Raw genomic sequence first — 20,960 nt, 5'->3', positions numbered from 1 at the left:
CTTCGTGACTTTCATTGATGATTACTCCAGGCATGCATGGGTATTTCCGCTTAAAGCGAAGTCCGAAGTTTTTATGTGCTTCAAACAATTTTTGGCTATGGCTGAAAATGTCTCAAAATGTACTATGGGCACCCTCCGTTCCGATCGAGGGGGGGAGTATATGTCTCATGAATTTAATGCATTTCTGGCTAGTCGTGGGATAAAACACCAATGTACAGTGCCTTATACACCTCAGCAAAATGGTGTTGCTGAGAGGAAAAACAGGTCACTAACGGAAATGGCACGATGTATGGTCAAAAGTCAAGCTTTTCCGTATTCTTTTTGGCTTGAGGCCATCATGTGTGCCACTTATGTACTTAACAGGTGTCCTACGAAAGCTTTGCAGTCTATTACTCCATATGAATCATGGCATGATAGAAAACCTTCTATTGAGCACATGCGTGTTTTTGGCTGTTTGGCATATGCTTTGGTGCCACAAGTGCAGCGCAGAAAATTGGATGATAAGGCTGTCAAATGTATTTTTGTTGGTTATAGTGCTGAAAGCAAAGGTTACAGGTTGTATCATCCGCAAACAAAACGTATTCTGGTTTCACGGGATGTAGTGTTTGTGGAAGACTCTGTTCAGCCCTTGCTGTCATGTACTAGAGACAGTAATGTAAGCTCACAGGACATTTATGACACTTTGTTGCCTCTTTTCAGTGGTGGAAATACGAATGTAAGTTCCAATGAGGCAAATGTACAGCCTATGGGGGTTTCTGAAAATGTTTTAGAACAGCCTATTACTGATGCAGATGTACATGATGTACTTGATGAGGAAAGGGCTGAAAATGAGCAGGCTAGAGGTATGCCAAAATGGCTGGTGCACACTTTGCGTGACAGTAAATTGGATGCACCTTTATCTAGTCGTACTCGTTCAGGCTCTCGCCATGCATCTTATGCATCAGATTGTTATGCCTTGGCTGTGTCTAGTTTACATGATGTTGAGGAGCCTCTGTCTTTTGATGAAGCACAAAATTCAGAAAATTGGATTGCTGCCATGAAATCAGAATATGATGCACTTATAGAGAATGACACATGGACTTTATGTGATTTGCCTCCTGGCAAAAAGGCCATTGGTACGAAGTGGGTTTACAAGTTGAAACGCAAGCCGGATGGTGAGATCGATCGCCATAAGGCTCGACTTGTTGCAAAGGGTTATGGACAACAAAAAGGCATAGATTATGAAGAGACTTTTGCTCCCACTTGTCGTATGACTACTGTGCGTTTTCTATGTGCATTGGCAGCTCATTTTGGTTGGGATGTACATCAATCAAACATTGTTACTCCTTTCTTGAATGGTGACATATTTGAGGAAGTTTATGTAACGCAGCCTCACGGTTTTGTCATAAAAGGACAAGAGGACAAAGTGTGCAAATGTAAGAAGGCTTTGTATGGGTTGAAGCAATCTCCTCGTGCTTGGTATGAGAAAGCTGACACTCATTTGGTTAAACGAGGCTTTCGTAACAGTCCAACAGAAAGCACATTGTATGTAAAGCGTGAGGATGATGTATTTCTCATTGTGGTTCTTTATGTTGATGATTTGCTGATCACTGGACCAAATGAGAGACATATTGCTGAATTTAAGGCTGATTTGAATGCTACTTTCAAGATGAAAGATTTGGGGCTGTTGCATCATTACTTGGGTATACAGTTTAAGCAGTGTGATGGCGGTATTGCCTTGTGTCAGAAAAGTTACATAGAGACATTGCTATGTAAGTTTGGACTTGTGGATTGCAAACCTATTTCCACTCCCATGGAAACAGGTTTGAAGTTGAGTCTACATGATGCTGGCGATCCTGCTGATGTCACTCTTTACCAAACTGCTGTTGGCTGCCTCATTTATGTATGCAACACGAGGCCAGATATTCAGTTTGCAGTCTCGCAGGTGAGCAGATTTATGCATAGCCTAGGGTCTAAGCATTGGCAGGCTGTCAAGAGGATTTTCCGCTACCTTAGTGGCACTTTACATCTTGGCTTGTTTTATCCCAAGGGGGGATCATTGCCGCCAGACTTACATGCTTTTTCGGACTCAGATTGGGCTGGTTGTTTTGACACGCGAGTGTCCACAAGTGGTTTTTGTTTCATGCTTGGCAGTTCATGTATATCATGGTTGAGCAAGAAGCAACCTACTGTGGCCACTTCGAGTTGTGATGCTGAGTACAGGGCAGTCTTCACAGCTACGGTTGAGTGTGTATGGCTCAGACGCCTTATGGCTGACTTGGGTGTTGGACATGACACTGCCAACACTATCTACACTGACAGTCAGAGCGCATTGGCAGTTGCGAGGAACCCAGTTTTTCATGCTCGCACAAAGCACATTGAGGTGCATTTCCACTATGTCAGGGAGAGGCTCTCAGCAGGAGAGATCAGCTTGGCTTATGTGCCAACACAGGACAACCTTGCAGATCTTTTCACAAAGGCATTGTCTCGTGAGAAGCTTGAAGCTTTCTGCAAAGCTTTGGGCTTACTCCCCTTTGTGGACTGATCCTGTCCTCAGGGCATGGCACTTCCCTTTACTCATGTGCCAGCTCTCGTTCACCGCATCACTCCAGGGGGGATTTGTTACCATATACATGTGGTAGTGATGTGTGTGAACACACTAGGACCGCCGGGGCATTTTTTCCCTCTTTAGGAGGTTTTTTCCCCCGTGCATTGTATATACGCCCATCACTCTAGGGCTATCTATCTTTCCATAGCACACTAAGTAACACACTCTCTATTGTGTGCCTTGAGCTTCCTTCGTCTTCTCCAAGCTGTGTGTGTTTCTCTGCAACCCTAATTCCAACATATTCCCCCCCCCTCTCCCCCTCCCCCTCCCCCTCCCCCCCCTCTCCTCTTTTCTTCAAGCATACTCCAATTTAGAAAGGGGTTTGCAACTTAAAATGTTTTTAAAAAATTAACCCTCTCTTACTGCCTCCTCTTTTTCTATCTCTATTCCTCTTTGTAATCCTCCCTCTCCCTCCACATCTCTTAGCCGAACCTTTGAGATTACCTATTCTCTTCTTAAAAATCTTGTCTCCTCTCTTCCTCCTTTTCACCCTAAAACTCTTTTAATGAATTCCATCTCATCCTTAAGAAATGATCGTAGCATCATTATCAAACCACCTGGTAATCCTCTATAGGTCTTGGTATTGTAATGAAGCCTTGCGTCATCTCATGGACCCCTTCACTTACTCTAAAATCTCCACACCCCCCTTACCCTTTGTACACTCCCTCCTTTCCTCTATTGTCACCAATTACCATTTTCTTCCCGGCAACAAAAGAGCCTTTATCCTCTCCTCCTCGCATGAAAACCCTAAACCTTGCCCCTTCTTTCTTTTACCTAAGATCCACAAACCCATCTTCGTTGGCCGTCCCATTTGTTCTTACAAAGGCTAAATTTTGGAGAACGCCTCTAAATGGCTCCATGCACAACTCTACCCCATTATTTTGTCCAAACTCAACACCTAAAAGACGCTCACTCTCTGGTTTTAGATCTAGCTTCTATTTCTTTTCCTCTTAACATTATCCTCTTCACCTTTGATGTGGAGTCGCTTTATCCCAGTATCCCCATACATGATGGCCTCTTTGCCCTTAAACATTCCATCAAGGGGTTCTTCCCTTCCCCTAAGATCCACTTTATTTTATCCTTAGCCTCTCTTATCCTCAACCACCATTATCTCTCTTTCAATGGAGAGTTTTTGCACCAAATTAATGGCACCGCTATGGGGTCAAACTTTGCGGTTGTATATGCTTGCCTTTTTCTTTGATTTTTAGAGAAGTGCATGAATCCCCTATCTTCCCCTTTCCTTCTCTACTTCAAGAGATTCATAGATGATGGCTTTAGAATATGGGATGGTCCTCTCTCTAGCCTAAATGAGCTCCTCCATAAGTATAGACACCCTCTCCAAGAACATATCAAAATCTCCGTTGCAATCTCCTCGCAAGAAGCTTTTATTATGGATATTCATTTTTTCAAGGAACCCTCTTTTGCCACTTATGGTTTCCTAGATACCCATTGCTACCAGAAAAGCCTTAATTCCTACAACTACATCCCTTGGCAATCCTGGCACCCTACACACCAAAAGATCACTTTTATTCTCTCAGAGCTTAGGAGGTACATTATTAGAGAAAATCTCTCTTTCAGGCTTTATCTCTATTCATAACCTTTCCTTTGCTAGGCTAAGAGCTAAGGGTTATCCCTCTCCCCTCTTGGAAGCTTGCTTTCTATATCTTTCCTACAATCTAAGGCCCTCTCTCCTCCAATTTGTGTCCAAAACCAAACCCGCTCCAACCATCATCAAGATTCCTTTATCACCTCTAATACTCCATCTCACAAACCCCTCACTAAGCTTCTTAAATCCAACACCGACCTCGCACACTCACCTAAACTATTGATATGTTAGATGAATGCGCCCAATCTTGGCACTTTGCTCTCTAAACCCCTCCCCCCCCCAAAAAAAAAAAAAGAAGAATTCCACCCTCCTTTTTGACTAAACCCTGCCTCAGCTTACTTCGATAATCTTCGGCCTCTTGGATATGTACAACCCCTCTAAAAATCCACCCATTCCCTAGACGGGGTGAACATCCTTGGATTTTTTCCTTTTTTGTACATTCTTGAAGCAACCCCTCCACAAAATTTATTACCCTACTAGCTCTCTTCCTTTTCCTCCCTTTTTTTTTATAAAGTACCCACTTAAAGTTTGGTCATAACCTATCTTTTAGTAGGTACTACCCTTCTTCAATATGGTACTTGATGCAGTTTTTGAGCCACACCTCACTCTTTATACGCCCTCCATATCCTCCTATTGTTTACACCTTACAAGAGCTTATTAAATGAAACGCGTTTGGTGTAAACTTGTCTCCTTTTGATTCTCTTCCTCCCCCCCCCCCCAAAAAAAAACAAACAAACAAACCCGGATAGCTTTGTTTCCTCTTCCATCATATTGTCTAAGCAAAATTCGCTCGCTAAGTATTTTTGCCTTTAAAACTTTGAAATTAAGTCTTCATGATGTTGGTGATCTTTCCGATGTCACTCTTTATCAGAGTGATATTGGATGCCTTATTTATGTATGCAGCACGAGGCCAGATACTCAGTTTGTAGTCTCACATGTTAGCATATCTATGCAAAGCCCAAGGTCAGGCTGTTAAGAGGATCTTTTGATACTTGAGTGACACTTTATATCTTGGGTTGTTTTATCTCAGGGGATCATTGCCGCCAAATTTTCATGTTTTTTTGCACTCAAATTAGGCTAGTTGTTATGACATGCGAGTGTCCACAAGTGGTTTTTGTTTCATCCTTGACAATTCATGTATATCATGGTTGAGCAAGAAGCAACCTACTGAGGCCACTTCTAGTTGTGAAGCAGAGTACAATGCAGTCTTCACAACCATGGTTGAGTGTGTGTGGCTCAGACACCTTATGGCTGATTTGTGTGTTAGATAGGACACTGCCAACATCATCTACAATGATAGTCAGAGCACACTAGCAGTTGTAAGGAACCCACTTTTTCATGCTCGCACAAAGCACATTATGGTGCATTATCACTATGTCAAAGAGAGACTCTAAGCACAAGAGATCAGCTTGGATTATGTGCCGACACATAACAAACTTGGAGATCTATTCACAAGGCATTGCCTTGTGAGAAGTTCAAAACTTTTTGTAGAGCTTTGGGCTTGCTTCCCTTTGTGAATTGATCATGTATTTAGGGTACGACACTTCCATATACACGATGTGCCAGCTCTCGTTTCACTGCATCACTCCTAGGGGGGATTTTCTACCATATATGTGGTAGTGATGTGTGTGAACACACTTGGGACTGCTGGGGCATTTTTACCTCACTAGGAGGTTTTTCCCTTGTGCATTGCATATGTGTCCATCATTCTAGGGCTAACTCATCTTTCCATTGTGCAAGCAATACACTCTTCGTTGTGTGCCTTTTCTTCATCTTTTCCAAGTTGTGTGTTTCCCTACAATCCTATTTCCAACACATCTCAGAAGAGGGAAGAGTTATGACCCACAAGTTAAGTCTTCAAAATATTATGAATTTTCCAATTTTTGAACTCCATCTAGCTCGTTCACCTACTTGTGCCCTCACGAAAGAGCCTATTAGTGGGGTACCCTACCATGCACACTCATCAGATAGCAGCATTTATGACCAAAATAGCCACCATGCTTGTGGCTTTTTTGCTTCCTATTTTCTATTGGTATTTATAACTATGGAAATTGATGTAATTATTGCCCTATACTGAATTATCTTATTGCGATATGATTTGTGTTTATGTGTACATTTATTATTGATAAATTTGACATTTTTTGCTTTTCATTTCTTGTTTAGAGAGAGAGAGAGAGAGAGAGAGAGCTATGTGTGTGCGCTTGCATGAATGCATGTGTGTTGGAGGGGGGAGAACAAGGAGGAGGAATGCAAATATGCTAGCTTTAAACCAAAATAGCTATTTTGTAAGGGATGCCCATGACATGACTACCATAATGCCATGCGTTCGGTAACATTAATAATATATATTTTTGAATGCAAAGGATTTGCGTTTTAAATACATGCATCACTTATGGCATGTGTCATATCAATACCAAAAGAGACACATATACGGTATTAAAGTGATGCAAATGAGTATCGCGATAGGCATTTTTTGTTGGTCTGTGTATGTGTGTGGACCAAAGTTGCATTAAGTGTCTCTACTATCACACTAAATATGAAATATTTGGTCTTGCTAAAGTGCTTGGGGGAGAGAGAGAGAGAGAGAGAGAGAGAGAGAGAGAGAGAGTATTCATACATTTTTTAATAAGTTGGATGTATTATCAATAAAGATAGGTTTGCTACCTTTGTCTTTTCAGGTAGCAAGATGATACGATATATTGAAATTAATTTATCTCAATTTGAGATTTTTTATTCTCTCTCTCTCTCTCTCTCTTTCTCTCTCTCCCCTAGCTACATAGATATATGTGTATATATATAATGTATGTATGTGTGTATATATATATTTATACACACACACACACACACATACACATCTATGCATGAACGTATAAAATATATACACGTTTGACTATTTTTCATGTCAAAATTGCACACCGATGGAAAAGTAACACAATTGCACCCTACTCCATACCTGGCAAGGAAGGAGAGAGAGAGAGAGAGAGAGAGAGAGAGAGAGAGAGAGATCATTGGGTACATAGAAGTTTCATTGTCTTTGTAGAGGTGGATATTTTTAGATAAATGTTTATCAATATATTAAGCATCCCTTATTCTCTAACTCTATCCATCCAGCTAGTCGATAACGAGTATAGTGAGGTGGAATTTAAGGCTCAAATATGTTTGCAAGTGGTTGCCAACACCCAACATCTAAAAGCTCAAAATCTGGCATTGAAAATTTGACATCCAAAGCGGTTGGCCACCAATTCCTATTGATAGAGCATCTTGAACTTAAAGAATCAATGTATAAGCTAACATCCTCCACTTCTGAGCTTGCATTTGTATTGAAACTCGTAGTGGCATCTGAATCACTACTCGCTGCATCATAATTATCTGGAGCATAAGATGAATCATGGTGTGATTGTTGAACTCCTATGCCTATGCTGCTATGCATCACGATTGTGGGTCTCCCTTGAGCTATCGCTAGAATCTCTGGGAAGTGTTGTTGCTCGTATTGCCCCTCGTCTTTGTGTAATAATGTAGTATGCTTAGGCTGCCCAAGTTGTGCAATTGGTGGCAACGAGAATACAACAGGACTAAGTTTTGTGAGGCCTCTTTTTATGGAATTCATTGAGGATGCGAGCGATGTTGATGTGTTGCTATCATGAGCTACATTGGAAACTTCGGGACCATGAATGGTGGTGTAGGAGCTAGTAATTACATTAATACTGCATGACTTAGCGGAACATGCCTCACTTGCTTCTGGTTGTAGTGCATCATCCATATTTGCATGCAAGGGATACTGTTTCCAATGGCTATTCTCTAGCGAGGTGGTATATGCAAGACTATTGTTAGGAGGTACCATAGGTAGCTTGGTTAAGTCTAAGCTACTATGAGCACAGGGTATGTCTATAGTTGTACTAGATATTTGGGCACCATTTTTCATGATATCATCAAACACAAGCTCTTCAGTGGTTGGCTGCAACTGCTCGATATATTGGTGATAAACTGAAGGAGGAGGAGAATCATGGGGGGATGGGATAGGACAGTTGAAAGGGAATGTAAAGACGGATTTAGTGTTAATGGAGTTCTTGCACATTGTTTGAAGTTTTATTTCCTCTTTATGCTGAACAAACTCCACACTAGCCTTATAGGCATGATTCTCTTCTTTGAGGGCAATATTATAATGACCATTGGCTATGGCTATAGTTGAGTCTATCTTCATATGATTTGATGCAATTGATGGCATGCACCTATCTAGGCTAGTATAAATTGTATCATTTGTTGCCGCTATTGTTGTTGCATTTAGGTGAATTTGCTGCTCAATGCATTGACTGGGCTCAACAGGCACATCATGATGAGGGGAAGCAATATGAGATACAACACTTGTGTTTTTGTCATCTGAGTTTGTCATATAGGTGGTGCTACTTATTTGATGCGATTTGAATTGACGCTTGATTTGAGTGTTCCATAAGTTCTTTACATCATTGTCAGTCCTACCCACCAAATGGCTTGCTATCTCTGACCACCTGCACAAGCACATATTGAATTGCACACACCCAATGTCTATGCATACTTCGTGTACCCTTTTAAAGTCAAATTTGAGCTACTTTTTCATAATTTTAAACATAAGGCTTGTCAAAAGTCATTTTTAGTTTCAACAAGAAAACTGTTTGAAAAAGAATCCAAAATCAAATTATTTCAACAAAATTGTCTACGATAAGAATTGCACGTATATATGGACGGTGAGGGAATATTATGATTAAAACTTGAGAGCTTAATATGTAACACCCATGAAAGTTTGATATTACTAAGGTTGTTGGCAATCACAATCACAAGACACGTTCAATATTAGCCCTACTAGGTGTAATTTGTCATTTTCTCTTCTATAATCACAAACTTTCATAGTTGAATGCTTAACAGCTAGCAATGCTACCTCTAATTATGTTTGGTACATATTTTCAAAAAGGGATTAGGCTATTACTTGTCTCTAAAGGATATTTTACTATATTGGGGCCACTCAAATCTTATGATTTTTATAAATGATTATACGACTTTTTTTGCTAAAACTTGAACATATGGATAATAAAACTTGTCCCTTTGGTTTTACACCTAAACTCACCAAACATGCATAGACTATGAATCAGTACATATTGGTATCTCAACTATCACCATCGGGCCCACCCAAGATTATAGAGGATAGAGTGTCACAAAGGTGGTCAACAAGTAGAGAGAGAGAGAGAGAGAGAGAGAGAGAGAGAGAGAGACTCAAAATAAAACTAGGGGCAATAAAAAGCCAAAATGTTTCACCCAAAGGAACCTAGTGTACCTTAAGCAAAAGGGTGGTTCAATTTTTTTTCTCATTGAGCTCAGAAAGCCCTAGATTTGTTTCTCCTCTCACCCTTGATGGTCTGGGAGCGTCTTGATGGTCTCCTCTCACGACTCATGCTACTATTGTTCTTAAGGAAAAATTTGAATCATTAAATCCTTTATTGCCAAAGTACGACCATGACTCGGTCTTATTTGATAACCTTCCTTTGTGTACTCCAACCAAGGTTTCAAATTGGCTTGGTGGTCGCCGGTTGTCCTCCACCTCTTATGTTTCATATGGCCATGTACGGTTGCTTTCTCGCTGCATTCAAGATCATTTCTTGAAGTTCAACGTAATTTATGGGAAAAATTTTGTGGATAAATGAACCGAAAAGAAACCGCACCTTGAAGGTAGCTAACCTATGGGGCAAGTCCGAGGGCATGTGGGATTAATTTGAGGAGATTGTAAAGCCACCATGCCATTCAATTATCATATAAATAGCCTTCCATTACAAAAGGGCTTTTGATCAGGGAGAAACATATAGGACCATTTGATAGTTACTTACATTAAATCACGACACTTTTGAAAAGCTAGTATAGGAACATAATTTGGTAAAATGGAAATCCTTAAAGAGATTTTCCTAATACCCCTAAATATGTGCTATATTAACACTAAGTGCGCATTCAGATGACCTTGACCTCCCACATGCATGCATCAATTGTGAAAATTTTGACTAAAATAGCCCATTTTTGTTAACTCACGTGATGACATACCAAAGCGTTAGTGGTGTTTACAAGAGAATTGGCTTCCAAGAACTTCAATTGTGAAAAAAGGAACACTCCAAGGGGCTTGCCAAGCTATGTAAACGAAGTCCAAGGTTCTCTCTCTCTCTCTCTCTCTCTCTCTCTCTCACACACACACACACACACACACACACACACACACACACTCACCCATATATATATATATATATATATTCTTTGTGGGATATATATTAACCGGAACAAAGAAGGTAAAACATAACCCATGCAACGTGAGCTTTCCATAGGGACTTAGACACTACAAGACTACATAGATTTGGCTTTTCTACAAGGAGCCAACAACCCATACAAACATATACTCAAGATATCGACAAGGAACTTACTTCTTGTTTTTAATCATATGAGTATTTCTAGAAGATCAAGAGTCACCAGCAAGGTGGATAAGGAGATCTACCTTTGGTATCTGATTGTTAAGGACTCCTCCATCATACTCTTATCCTCCTGCTTATTTGTTGAAGGAGGGCAAGCCTTCTCAGCCATTGCATCCTCGGCCCCAATTCGATCCTTTACATCCTCTTCCAGTATGGTTGTACTTGTAGTCTGCTTGGCATCTCTATAGACACGCCTCCAAGTGGTTTTGACCACTGGTTTGGTAACAATCACACCCTCATGACAATTTCTAGCATAGTGGCCAATCCTGCAAGATTTGTTACTTGCATTGGGGAAAGAGGAAAATGCAAGCTCTTATCAAAAGGCTCCAAAGCATCCGATGTTGAGATCCACATGTGTACCTTAACATCTCAACAAGATCTAATCCACTGCAACCTTGGAAAAAAAAGCACACGGCCCATCATAGAGGCAATGGCATGAACTTGAGCATGGAGCCAAAGAGGGAGGCATTTTAGCATAACCCACACAGATATGAATCCATAAACTTCTAATTAGGGTAGGATTTCAACGTACATAAAATAGGAAGGCCCCCATACACCTCCTCTTATGGTAAGGTCCTAAACCGTTTGCTCAAATGCACACACAACCACATAGAAACCTTTGCCCATGGCTGTGAAATGACTTATCACATTCTAAAGTTGGGTGCCTCCGATGCCTAGTCCCAAAAACCTTGGAGCATCATCCATCTATCCATGAAATATACACTACTAACTTAGCACAGAATTCCTTCAGGCTCTGCAAGGCTAACTCAAGATTGAAGTCAACATTCATCACATAACCATTCAAATCCTTGTTCTGATTATACGTACGCCAAAAGAGGATAGCTTCAAATATTTCTTGTGCCCACATGCATTAATATGATAATTGTTGGCCCGTTTCTTACCCTAAACAACAAACATGAAGTGGTTGAGCAGAGACGTTGTGCCCAAATTCTTGTATTGTTGGGTTCAAGCCCATGTTTGATGTGGTCTAGCCTTGTATTGTGGGAAACTGTCAAGTCAAAAGCTAATGTATGCCACCCCTTAAGTGGAGTGTGTATGGTAAAAGTTGTGCCTAAAGATAGCCTAGCATTCCTATATATGTAAGGCTTCTTCAATAAAAAAAAACAGACCATGTTTTATTTTGGTCAATCTCTCCCTCTCTCTCTCTCTCTCTCTCTCTCTCTCTCTCTCTCTGCTTTTCTGCTCTACACTCTCGCCATGGCTAAGGCCTTCCCCCATCAAGACCCTCCATAGCCTCGTTGCACCCTAACACGTATTGTGGCACATCTCTAAGTTGACCAAGACTTCCCCCCAGCGGTTCCATCATAGAACCATCTTGCCTCTTTTGCAGGCGACATCATGGCTCGTAATGGAGGGTGGCTAAGGTACAAAGCCTGGTCCATTTGAAGGGTTACAAAGCTTGGTATGGGCTGTCTCTTCAAGAAATTTTAACTTCAAAAGCTAATTTCGCCCCTAGAGGACCTTATCTCATCTGCAATTCTGGAAGGCTTGGAACATCCAAAAGTCCAGGTGGCATCCTCCCAAAATCTTGAAATTTTCAACTCAGTTTTGGCTCCAAGATTCCATCTGGTTTGGATGGTTTGGTCATTCTGAAGGATGGGAGCTGTCCAGGAGGGCACACAAGTGCTTTAGAGCAAGAATAAGATGTTGGAAAGATGTTTATAAAGAGGGGAACTTTCTCATTGTTGATGAACTCATCCAAAAGTTCCAGATCACTCAAGGATGTGTATACAGCTCTTGTCTTAGTAAGATGTCATAGGTTCCAAGGCTTGCTACAGAGATGTGCCAAAGATCAATCAGCCTCTCTCTCCCATATCTATAATCACATATATTTGTTTAAAGCTTTGAGAAAACTATGGAGCCAAGCCTGGTCAGAAAGCTCAACCTCAAATGGGGGTTATCTTGAAATGCCAAGCAATGGGTTTACAAATTCAAGTGTATTTGAGGTTACCCTCTTTCCATAAGGCATAGTTGTCCCATGTGGCTCATCCTACACAAAGGTGTCTGGACAGGTGCAAAAGTAAAGAAGTTGGGAATTACACATGGTATAGGTGCAAGTGTAAGTGTCATGAAGAATCATTGGTCCATCTTTTTGTGCACTGCAAATTCAACATCTTGTACAAATCAGAGATTCAAAAAGTTTTTAGTGTTGAAGCCTCAATGCTTAGCTAAAGATTCTTACTTTCGGAAGAATGCAATTTCGTTGATGTGCCTCTCTGGACCTGTCTTAGAGGGGTCCTCTTGTGGCATAATTGGCTGAAACCGAGCCCTTTTTGGGAGACCTCACTCCCCTTTTGCTGTCCCATTGTCTGTTGGAGCTATGAAGGAAATTTATGGTTTGATTAATGATGGTGTAGTGATGGAGGTCAAGGACCTTCAAAGAGCCCTTAGATGGCAAAGATGGAGAGGAGTCATTTTCTCCTTCTATGAGCCCTCCAAAATGTATTTGATCTTAAGATATTTCTCTTCATTTTCGTATTGATGTACATCCCTTCTTTTGGTAAATATTCTTGCACATATGATAACCCCTATCCTTCTTTAGCGGTGCTTGTATTTTCCTCTTCTTTTTAATTCAAATAGTCGTTTTTCACAAAAAAGAACTTTAATTATGTGTAGAGCGAGAAAATGTTTCCTCGCTCTCCTACTGGCTCTATCTACATTTTTTCAGTGCGAATCTTCCAAGATCCCCTTGAGGACTCTCACCTTGACGACGTTCCCATGCACACGTACCCAACTTGCCCTGTCACCGCATAGCCCTCCCCCCTTGCCTTCCCTTGCTACGCACGCTTCTCCCCCCCTGTGCCTTCTCTTGCTGCTCAAAAGGAGCCCCAACCCCCCCCCCCCCTTGCTCTGCACGCTCCTCTCCGCCTCCGCCTTCACTTGCTGTGAGCTTGAAAGGAGCTCAATCCCCTCTGCTCGCCATCTTCGTCTCCTCTCCCAACTCTGCGCCCAGACAATTCCATGCTTATGTGCGAGAGAGAGAGAGAGAGAGAGAGAGAGAGAGAGAGAGAGAGAGAGAGAGAGAGAGAGAGGCACCCGGAGTGGCATGTCCTATGTGGATTCTTGCTCCTCCCATATATCTTCCTGTCTCCCAGTCTCTCTCTTCCAAGCACGCCAGTGACACCACTTTCTTCTTGTCGGTTCTTCCCCTGTAGCACCATTTGGTTGAGCATGCAATCATCGTAGCACATCGCATCTCCTCAAAGCAAACCGTGTGCGTGACACACACACACACACACACACACACACAAAATCCGCCGTCCCCTCACCACGTTTCTGTGCGTCTCTGTTCCCCCACCCTATCCTGACATGCGACCTTCAACCAAGAGCCGACATCTGTTCACCTTTAAAAATTGCCACAACACCTCAATATTTTGTCATAAATTCCCAAAATGCCCTTCAAGTTTTCCAAAATTCCCAAAGTACCCTTAGTTGTGAGAGTAAATCTCTTCAAAAATAAATTTTTTTTTGTAGCTTTTCATAAGAAGACTGATTGTATAACATACGAGATGCAACAACTAGAATCTGAGTTGGTTAATTGTGGGCTGTGGAGATGAATTGCTTTATTATTTTTAGACATAATTGCCTTCTACTTAAGGAAATCAAGAAGAGAATTTTAACGTCGCAGGAAAGTATCCCAAAAGACCTTAATAAACATCTGGAGATACTACGCGTGGAAAGCAAGAAGTTTTTTTTCTTTTTTTGGCCTTGCCTGTTTCTCTTGCCCGAAGCCAAGGGATCTTTGTCGACTCCCCTTAATGAAACACTTTGGCAAACTTACTCACTTATTTTTGGAGCTACTACACGAATCTGGAGGTACTACACTGGAAAGCAAGAAGCCCTTTTTTTTTTTTGGCCTTACCTTTTCCTCTTGAGCCCTAAGCCACTGGATCTTTGTTGATTCCCTTAATGAGACACCTTGGCAACCATACCTACCTTACTTTACTACTCGATTTAGAGTTACTCACCAGTTCGTTGCGAGATTCCTTTGATAAACTAAGCTTCCTATTATTGAATAGGCCATCGCATACACAAAGGGAAGCAGGCCATGCATGGGCAACGAGGTCTTCGACAACAAGCATGCGATGCAAAAGATGTAGAGGCACGCGTGCCATTTGCACCGTTGGTAGAGGCGCCACGGTGCGCGGGAGCAGGGCCGACTACAAACACATGAGAGAGGGGGAGATCCTCGGTGAGTGCAGACAGAGAGAGGCAGAGAACGTGAGGCCTGCACAGCACCCTGAGGCAGAAGCTATCCTCTGCAACAAACTATTAGAGAGTGAAGAGGGCTGCTACCCATCCAACTTGCTGGTACAGGTACGACAACAGCTCACAGCAAACTTGCAACACATGACGCCAACAGATCGCAGCAAGGGACGCGCTTTTGCTCGACATTCCTTGACTTCCCCGTCCCAACACACACACTCCCTCACATGAGGCTGAGGTTTGAGCACGACCTGATTGCACAATATTGGTTTTGCACGCAATAGAGAAACAAAGTCGAGGGAGGAGAAGTTGCGCCATAGCCGTCGGAGGGAAGGGGGGCGCGAAGATCTGTGTCCATGGCCGCCGACTCTTCAACAAGAGAGAGACATCGCGATAGAAAAGAGAAAAATATATCTTCATTGAAAAAGAAAGAAAAAGAGAAGAGAGCGAGATAGAGAGACTTTTCTTTCCTTTCCTTATTTATCCCCAAAGCACTTATTTGTCCCCATAGCAGCATCTCCTGCAATCAAGCTTCCGGGCGAAAGTTGAAAATCTAAGACCACGTATTCTACACCCTCTCGACAGACTGATTAGCCATCAGGGCCTAAAATTGACCGTGGCCATGCGTACTAATATCTCCTCTGCAATTTGTTCAACCGGTGGCAGCAGGCCTACTGATCCAATTTGCATACAAGCTGTTGTCTGTTCTCTGCAAGTAATTTTGAATGGAGACCGGGGTTCCGTGGGGAAAAGCAATACATGAAGACGAGAAGAGACTCCTTGCACCTCCTCACCATGCACTCACAAGAGAGAGGAAAAACCCTCGCGATCCACCACTGGCAGAGAGAGAGATCCCTCCCATCCTGCTACCTCCTTATCGCTGAATGTGCTGCGCACGCCATGCTTCACCTTCGTTTTCATTTCCCTAAACTTCCCACCTTTCCTATAATTCAATCTAAGAAACGGTATCTCATGAGATTCTCACTAAGGAAATGCAGTCCAAAATCGTGCCGCCTAAAATATTTGTTTTAATTTTAATTTGAAAAAGCGATCTGTCGCCAGCAACAGCCCACGACTAGCACTCTCTCTGTTGCCAACGCCGCCCGCGACGAGCAATCTCTCGCATAGCAGCAATATGCCCGACTCTCATGTAAGGCGATATATAAATGAGAAAATTACCAAAATACCCTTCTAATTTGTGGATCATAATTTCTCAAAATGCCTCTCAAATTTTCCAAAATTCCCAAAATACCCCTGGTTGTGAGATTAAATTTTTCCAAAGATTAAAAAAAATTGTACCTTTCATAAGATTGCCTCTCAATATAAGATAGTAAAACTAGAATTTGAGTAGGTTATGTAGGCTTCCGAGATAAATTGCTTCATTATTTTTAGATGTAATTGCCCTTTTTTGCGAGGTAATTTGTGACAAATTACATGCTAAGCACTCAAAAACGGATCTTGATTGTCAGAAAAGAATAAAGAAGTGATAAGCTTGAATAATCTACCAAAATAGATAAAAGGGTATTTTGGGAATTTTTGAGATTTGAGGGGTCTTTTGGGAATTTTCTGGTAATTTTCCCTAATATGAATTGGCGCTTAGGTGTTGCAGATGGAATGGTTCAAAGGTGATGGAGTCAAACCGCCGGTCTGGAGTCTGGACCACTAGCAGTGTATAGGACAACCATAAAGTATGACAGTGTGAAAGCTTACTCCCAATTTCAGGCAACAACTAATTAAACAGTTTACGTGGGATCAGGCAAGAATGGAAGCATCACCTGTTCCCGAGGGTGTTATGGAGCTCCACTACACGGCTGATCTCAGTAGGTGTGAACCTGCCCCTCTTAAGGTCCGGCCGCAAGTGGTTCATCCACCGCCTTCTGCAGCTCTTCCCGCATCTGTGCAGTCCTGCACTCTTAAAATAACACTACTTTACTTATGTGCACAAAATTATCATAAGGTTATATAGGAGTCAGGACGGTTTTGATTCAACGACCTGGAAGGCTGGAATGCTAATGAAAGGTTTCCCAGTTTTTTTACTGAACTTTTAAAAATCGCGATACGGTTCAAGGGGAACGAAAATACGGCTTCCCAGAGGGAAAGCCTTAATTAAGTGACGATACACGTACCCGCTTTCCTGGCAATGCCGCTCCAACTGCCGTTGATATACATCGCAATACAACGGCTGAGCTTCTCATCTTCGTCAGGGGACCAAAGCCCCTTTCTCATTTTCATCGGAATCTCTCCCATCTCACGTTCAGCGCAATCTCCGTAATGCACTTCTAGAGTACATATTTTTGTATGAGGAATGTGCGTTGAAACTGTGTGTGTGTGTGTGTGTGTGTGTGTGAGAGAGAGAGAGAGAGAGAGAGAGAGAGAGAGAGAGAGAGAGAGCGCGCGCGCGCGCTAACGGGGTGAGCAATGTTGAGGGATGTGATGACATTTATAAACACACATGCAACCCCCATCATGTGAGTCATGTGACTAATACCATTCAAAGTTCAAACGCTGTCCTTTCACTTCACTTTAATTCGTGTGCTTTTAGATTGCTATTTGTTATAATTATTAGGCAGAGACAGGAATAGTTTAAGAGTATATTGCCTGTCCAGCAGGTTGCATCGCTTTTGATGGTCCATCGTAATACCTAGCTGTGTTCTAACCGTAACAATTCTTAAAAATGAGACGACGGGCTCAGAATAAGGCCTTGTACTTTCCGGTGCATTCGTTTTGTTCCCGACATACAGCTTGTGAACCCCATGGGAATTCTCATTCGGAAAACCTGGTTTCGAAAAGTTTGCTGCCTTCCTACTGCAGGCCAGTTCAAATTTTGAGCTTTTTTTCTCTTTTTCTTTTTCTTTACAAAACATTTTTGAATGCTTGTTTTGTGCGTCAGGAGCAGGGGAGGGTGAGCTCCGTTGCACGGCGGGGGCGGGGGCGGCAGCTCATGCGTGCTTGCATTGAGGGGGAGGTCTCATAGGCGGGTCGTCCTGAGCGGTCCTTTTGTTGTGGAAGTGTGGTACAACGCCGATGGACAATGATGGTCCCATCAAATCTGCATGCATTACAGGGTTACTGTGGAAGCGTGGTTTAATGTCTATGGACAATGGTGGTCCCAGGTCGGGTGCCTTGGCTTGCGTACTTGCTCTCTTGCCCTCTCAAGTACGGCTCCCTTTTTTGTGCCACGGGCTTGGCAACAACCTTGCTCCTTCCAGAGAAAACCTTCTCGCCAGTTGGGGAATGGTGGGCTAGGTTGTACGTTGCTGAGTTATGCTTGGATGGGTGGATCTCTTCTGATGTTGTTGGAATTAGGGTTACAGGAAAACACACATAGCTTGGAGAAGACGAAGGAAGCTCAAGGCACAAAATAGAGAGTGTATTACTTAGTGTGCAATGGAAATATAAATAACCCTAGAATGATGGGCGTGTATACAATGCATGGGGAAAAAAAACCTCCAAGTGAGGGAAAAAATGTCTCGGCGGTCCTAAGTGTGTTCACACACATCACTACCACATGTATATGGTAACAAATCCCCCCGAGAGTGATGTGTTGAACGAGAGCTGGCATATAGAGTAAAGGGAAGTGTCATGCCCTGAGGACATGATCAATCCACAAAGGGGAGTAAGCCCAAAGCTTTGCGGAAAGCTTCAAACTTCTCACGAGACAATGCCTTTGTGAAAAGATCTACAAGTTGTCCTATGTTGGCACATAAGCCAAGCTGATCTCTTCTGCTGAGAGTCTCTTCCTGACAGAGTGATAATACACCTCAATGTGCTTTGCGAGCATGAAAAACTGGGTTCCTCGCAACTGTCAATGCGCTCTGACTGTCAGTGTAGATAGTGTTGGCAATGTCCTGTCGAACACCCAAATCAACCATAAGGCGTCTGAGCCATACACATTTAGTCGTAGCTATGAAGACTGCCATGTACTCAGCCTCACAATTGGAAGTGGCCACATTAGGTTACTTCTTGCTCAACCATGATATACATGAATTGCCAAGCATGAAACAAAAACCACTTGCCACCACTCGCGTGTCAAAACAACCAGCCCAATTTGAGTTCGAAAAAGCATGCAAGTTTGGTGGCAATGATCCCTCCTTAGGATAAAACAAGCCAAGATGTAAAGTGCCACTCAAGTAGCAAAAAATCCTCTTGACAACTTGCCAATGCTTAGACCCTAGGCTATGCATAAATCTACTGACTTGTCCATTTAGGCATACCTCTAGCCTACTCATTCTCAGCCCTTTCCTCATCAAGTACATCATGTACATCTGCACCAATAATAGACTAATTTGCAACATCCATAGGCTGTACATTTGCCTCATTGGAATTTACATTTGAACTTCCATCACTGAAAAGAGGCAACAAAGCGTCATAAATGTCCCGTGACATGACATTATTGTCTCTAGTACATGACAACAAGGATTGAACAGAATCTTCCACTAACACAACATCCCGTGAGACCAAGATATACTTTGTTTGTGGATGATACAATGTGTAACCTTTGCTTTGAGCAGTATAATCGACAGAAATACATTTGACAGCCTTATCATCCAAATTTTTGCGTTGTGTTTGTGGCAACGAAGCATATGCCAAACAACCAAAAACACGCATGTGCTTAATGTAATAGAATTGGCCTATTTAATTTGAGAGTAGCGGAAATTAATGAGAGTACTTTTGAGAAATGACTTTGTGAGCATAGCGGGTGAACATAATTGAAGATAGCAACATTATCATAGCAATCAGTTAACTTGGCATGAACAATACTTTTGCAAGAGAGAGAATTTAGAGAACATGACAACAGTTGAGGACCAGATTTATGTGGAGCCGGTCCCCCCTCCAATAGGCATTTGTATTATGATTTCTCCCATTAAGAGAGACTTGTTACAATACAATCTTTGTGTTCCTTGTGACCTAGGTGATGCAATGAAGATGGAAATCTTCATGCATCACAAACATAACATAAACTTGAAGAAAGCTTTAACTATCCCAAGACCTCAAACAACTTCGAAGGTGGAGAGAGCTAGCAGGGAATGTATAAAACCTAGGGTAACTGAACATAGGATCCTCCTCCCTACCGCCCCTTATATAGGCCTAGCTCCTAGCTCTTGCCCTAAGCGGATCTCCAGTCCGCACTGGTCCAGTCCAGGCCCTTGGCCTAGGTCTCTGACCCCCTAGGTTGAGCCTTGCCCCGTAGGACCCTTGTCCTGACATTACTCCCGCCTTAGGGAAGAGTTTTCGTCCTCGAAAACACAAGTAGTAATATCTTCTTAAGGATACTGATGTTTTGTTTATTGACGTCTCATACGTGAGCTAGTTGTCTGTATGGCCGATAATTGGTGCAATGAGGAGGTTCAATGAAACCAAGAGCAACATCTTGATTTTCAACATTGTTGTCCTTTTGCAACCACTTGGGTCTAAATGGTAACTCTATTTAAAACTCACTTGAGTACTTTAAAGGAGTAACCACAACTAAGAGTTGTCCAAAGGCATAACCAGTTTTCAGATCTTCTGAAGGTATTGGAATAATGCAAGGAAACCTTGGCGTAACTGTCCATGCAGTTGTGAGCCAGATTTCCTACTCGCGTGAGTATCTTGAAAAGTTCATAGAAAGGGAGTGTCATCTTGTTAGAATTCTGAATAGTTTGGAACTCAAAGAACTACATGTTTATCCCTAATGAAGGTTACTTGCCAACATACTTTGTCAGCACACCTGGTAAGTCCTTGATGTATGAAACTATTGAAACAATCTCCAACCCCACGAAAACAGGTGTTCAAAGTTGAAAACAGTACTTAAGCAAATTCTAGAATAGGGAGAAAATCATCTATTCAAAAATGCGTTGTGCTAACGCATGCTCTTAGCAAATCCTTTAGCAAAAGAAATATTTGTAAGTTGCCCATCCAACACGAGATGAATAGCAGCAGTAAGAGTGAGGTTGAATACCTCTATGCCCCGCATATGGAGGAGCATGGGATTCATACATAACTTTCTCACGAAGGGAATGGGTAACACATAGCCTATTGCTGTGGAGAAGATAACCATCCTACAAGGTGAATGGTTCCTCTT

The 20,960-nt window shown here is 42.2% G+C and overlaps 1 protein-coding gene across 1 annotated transcript; it reads right to left on the bottom strand.

Annotated features, from left to right (window-relative positions):
• Positions 1-7,231: 7,231 nt before the first annotated feature.
• Positions 7,232-17,289, bottom strand: LOC147441840 (uncharacterized). The gene is made up of 3 exons (XM_086529529.1): positions 17,026-17,289; positions 16,675-16,804; positions 7,232-8,698 (listed from the first exon to the last, which is right to left on the bottom strand). The coding sequence occupies exons 1-3, from the start codon at positions 17,144-17,146 to the stop codon at positions 7,336-7,338; spliced, it is 1,614 nt and encodes a 537-aa protein (XP_086385655.1). The 5' UTR covers positions 17,147-17,289; the 3' UTR covers positions 7,232-7,335.
• Positions 17,290-20,960: the final 3,671 nt, after the last annotated feature.

Source organism: Adiantum capillus-veneris, chromosome 14 (assembly GCF_014529385.1).
Source record: "Adiantum capillus-veneris isolate H3 chromosome 14, ASM1452938v2, whole genome shotgun sequence".
NCBI classification, from domain to species: Eukaryota; Viridiplantae; Streptophyta; class Polypodiopsida; order Polypodiales; family Pteridaceae; genus Adiantum; species Adiantum capillus-veneris.
Note: the sequence above shows the minus strand (reverse complement) of the source record. Positions and strands in the feature narration are given on the sequence as shown.

Bases quoted from the DNA above. Each gene is read 5' to 3' on its own strand.
- LOC147441840 (XM_086529529.1), bottom strand. From the start codon at position 17,146: ATGGGAGAGATTCCGATGAAAATGAGAAAGGGGCTTTGGTCCCCTGAC. The intron at 16,805-17,025 runs GTACGTGTATCG...TTAAGAGTGCAG, and splicing joins CGGCATTGCCAGGAAAGCGG to GACTGCACAGATGCGGGAAG. The intron at 8,699-16,674 runs GTGATGCTTCCA...GTGCTTGTGCAG, and splicing joins CATAACACCCTCGGGAACAG to GTGGTCAGAGATAGCAAGCC.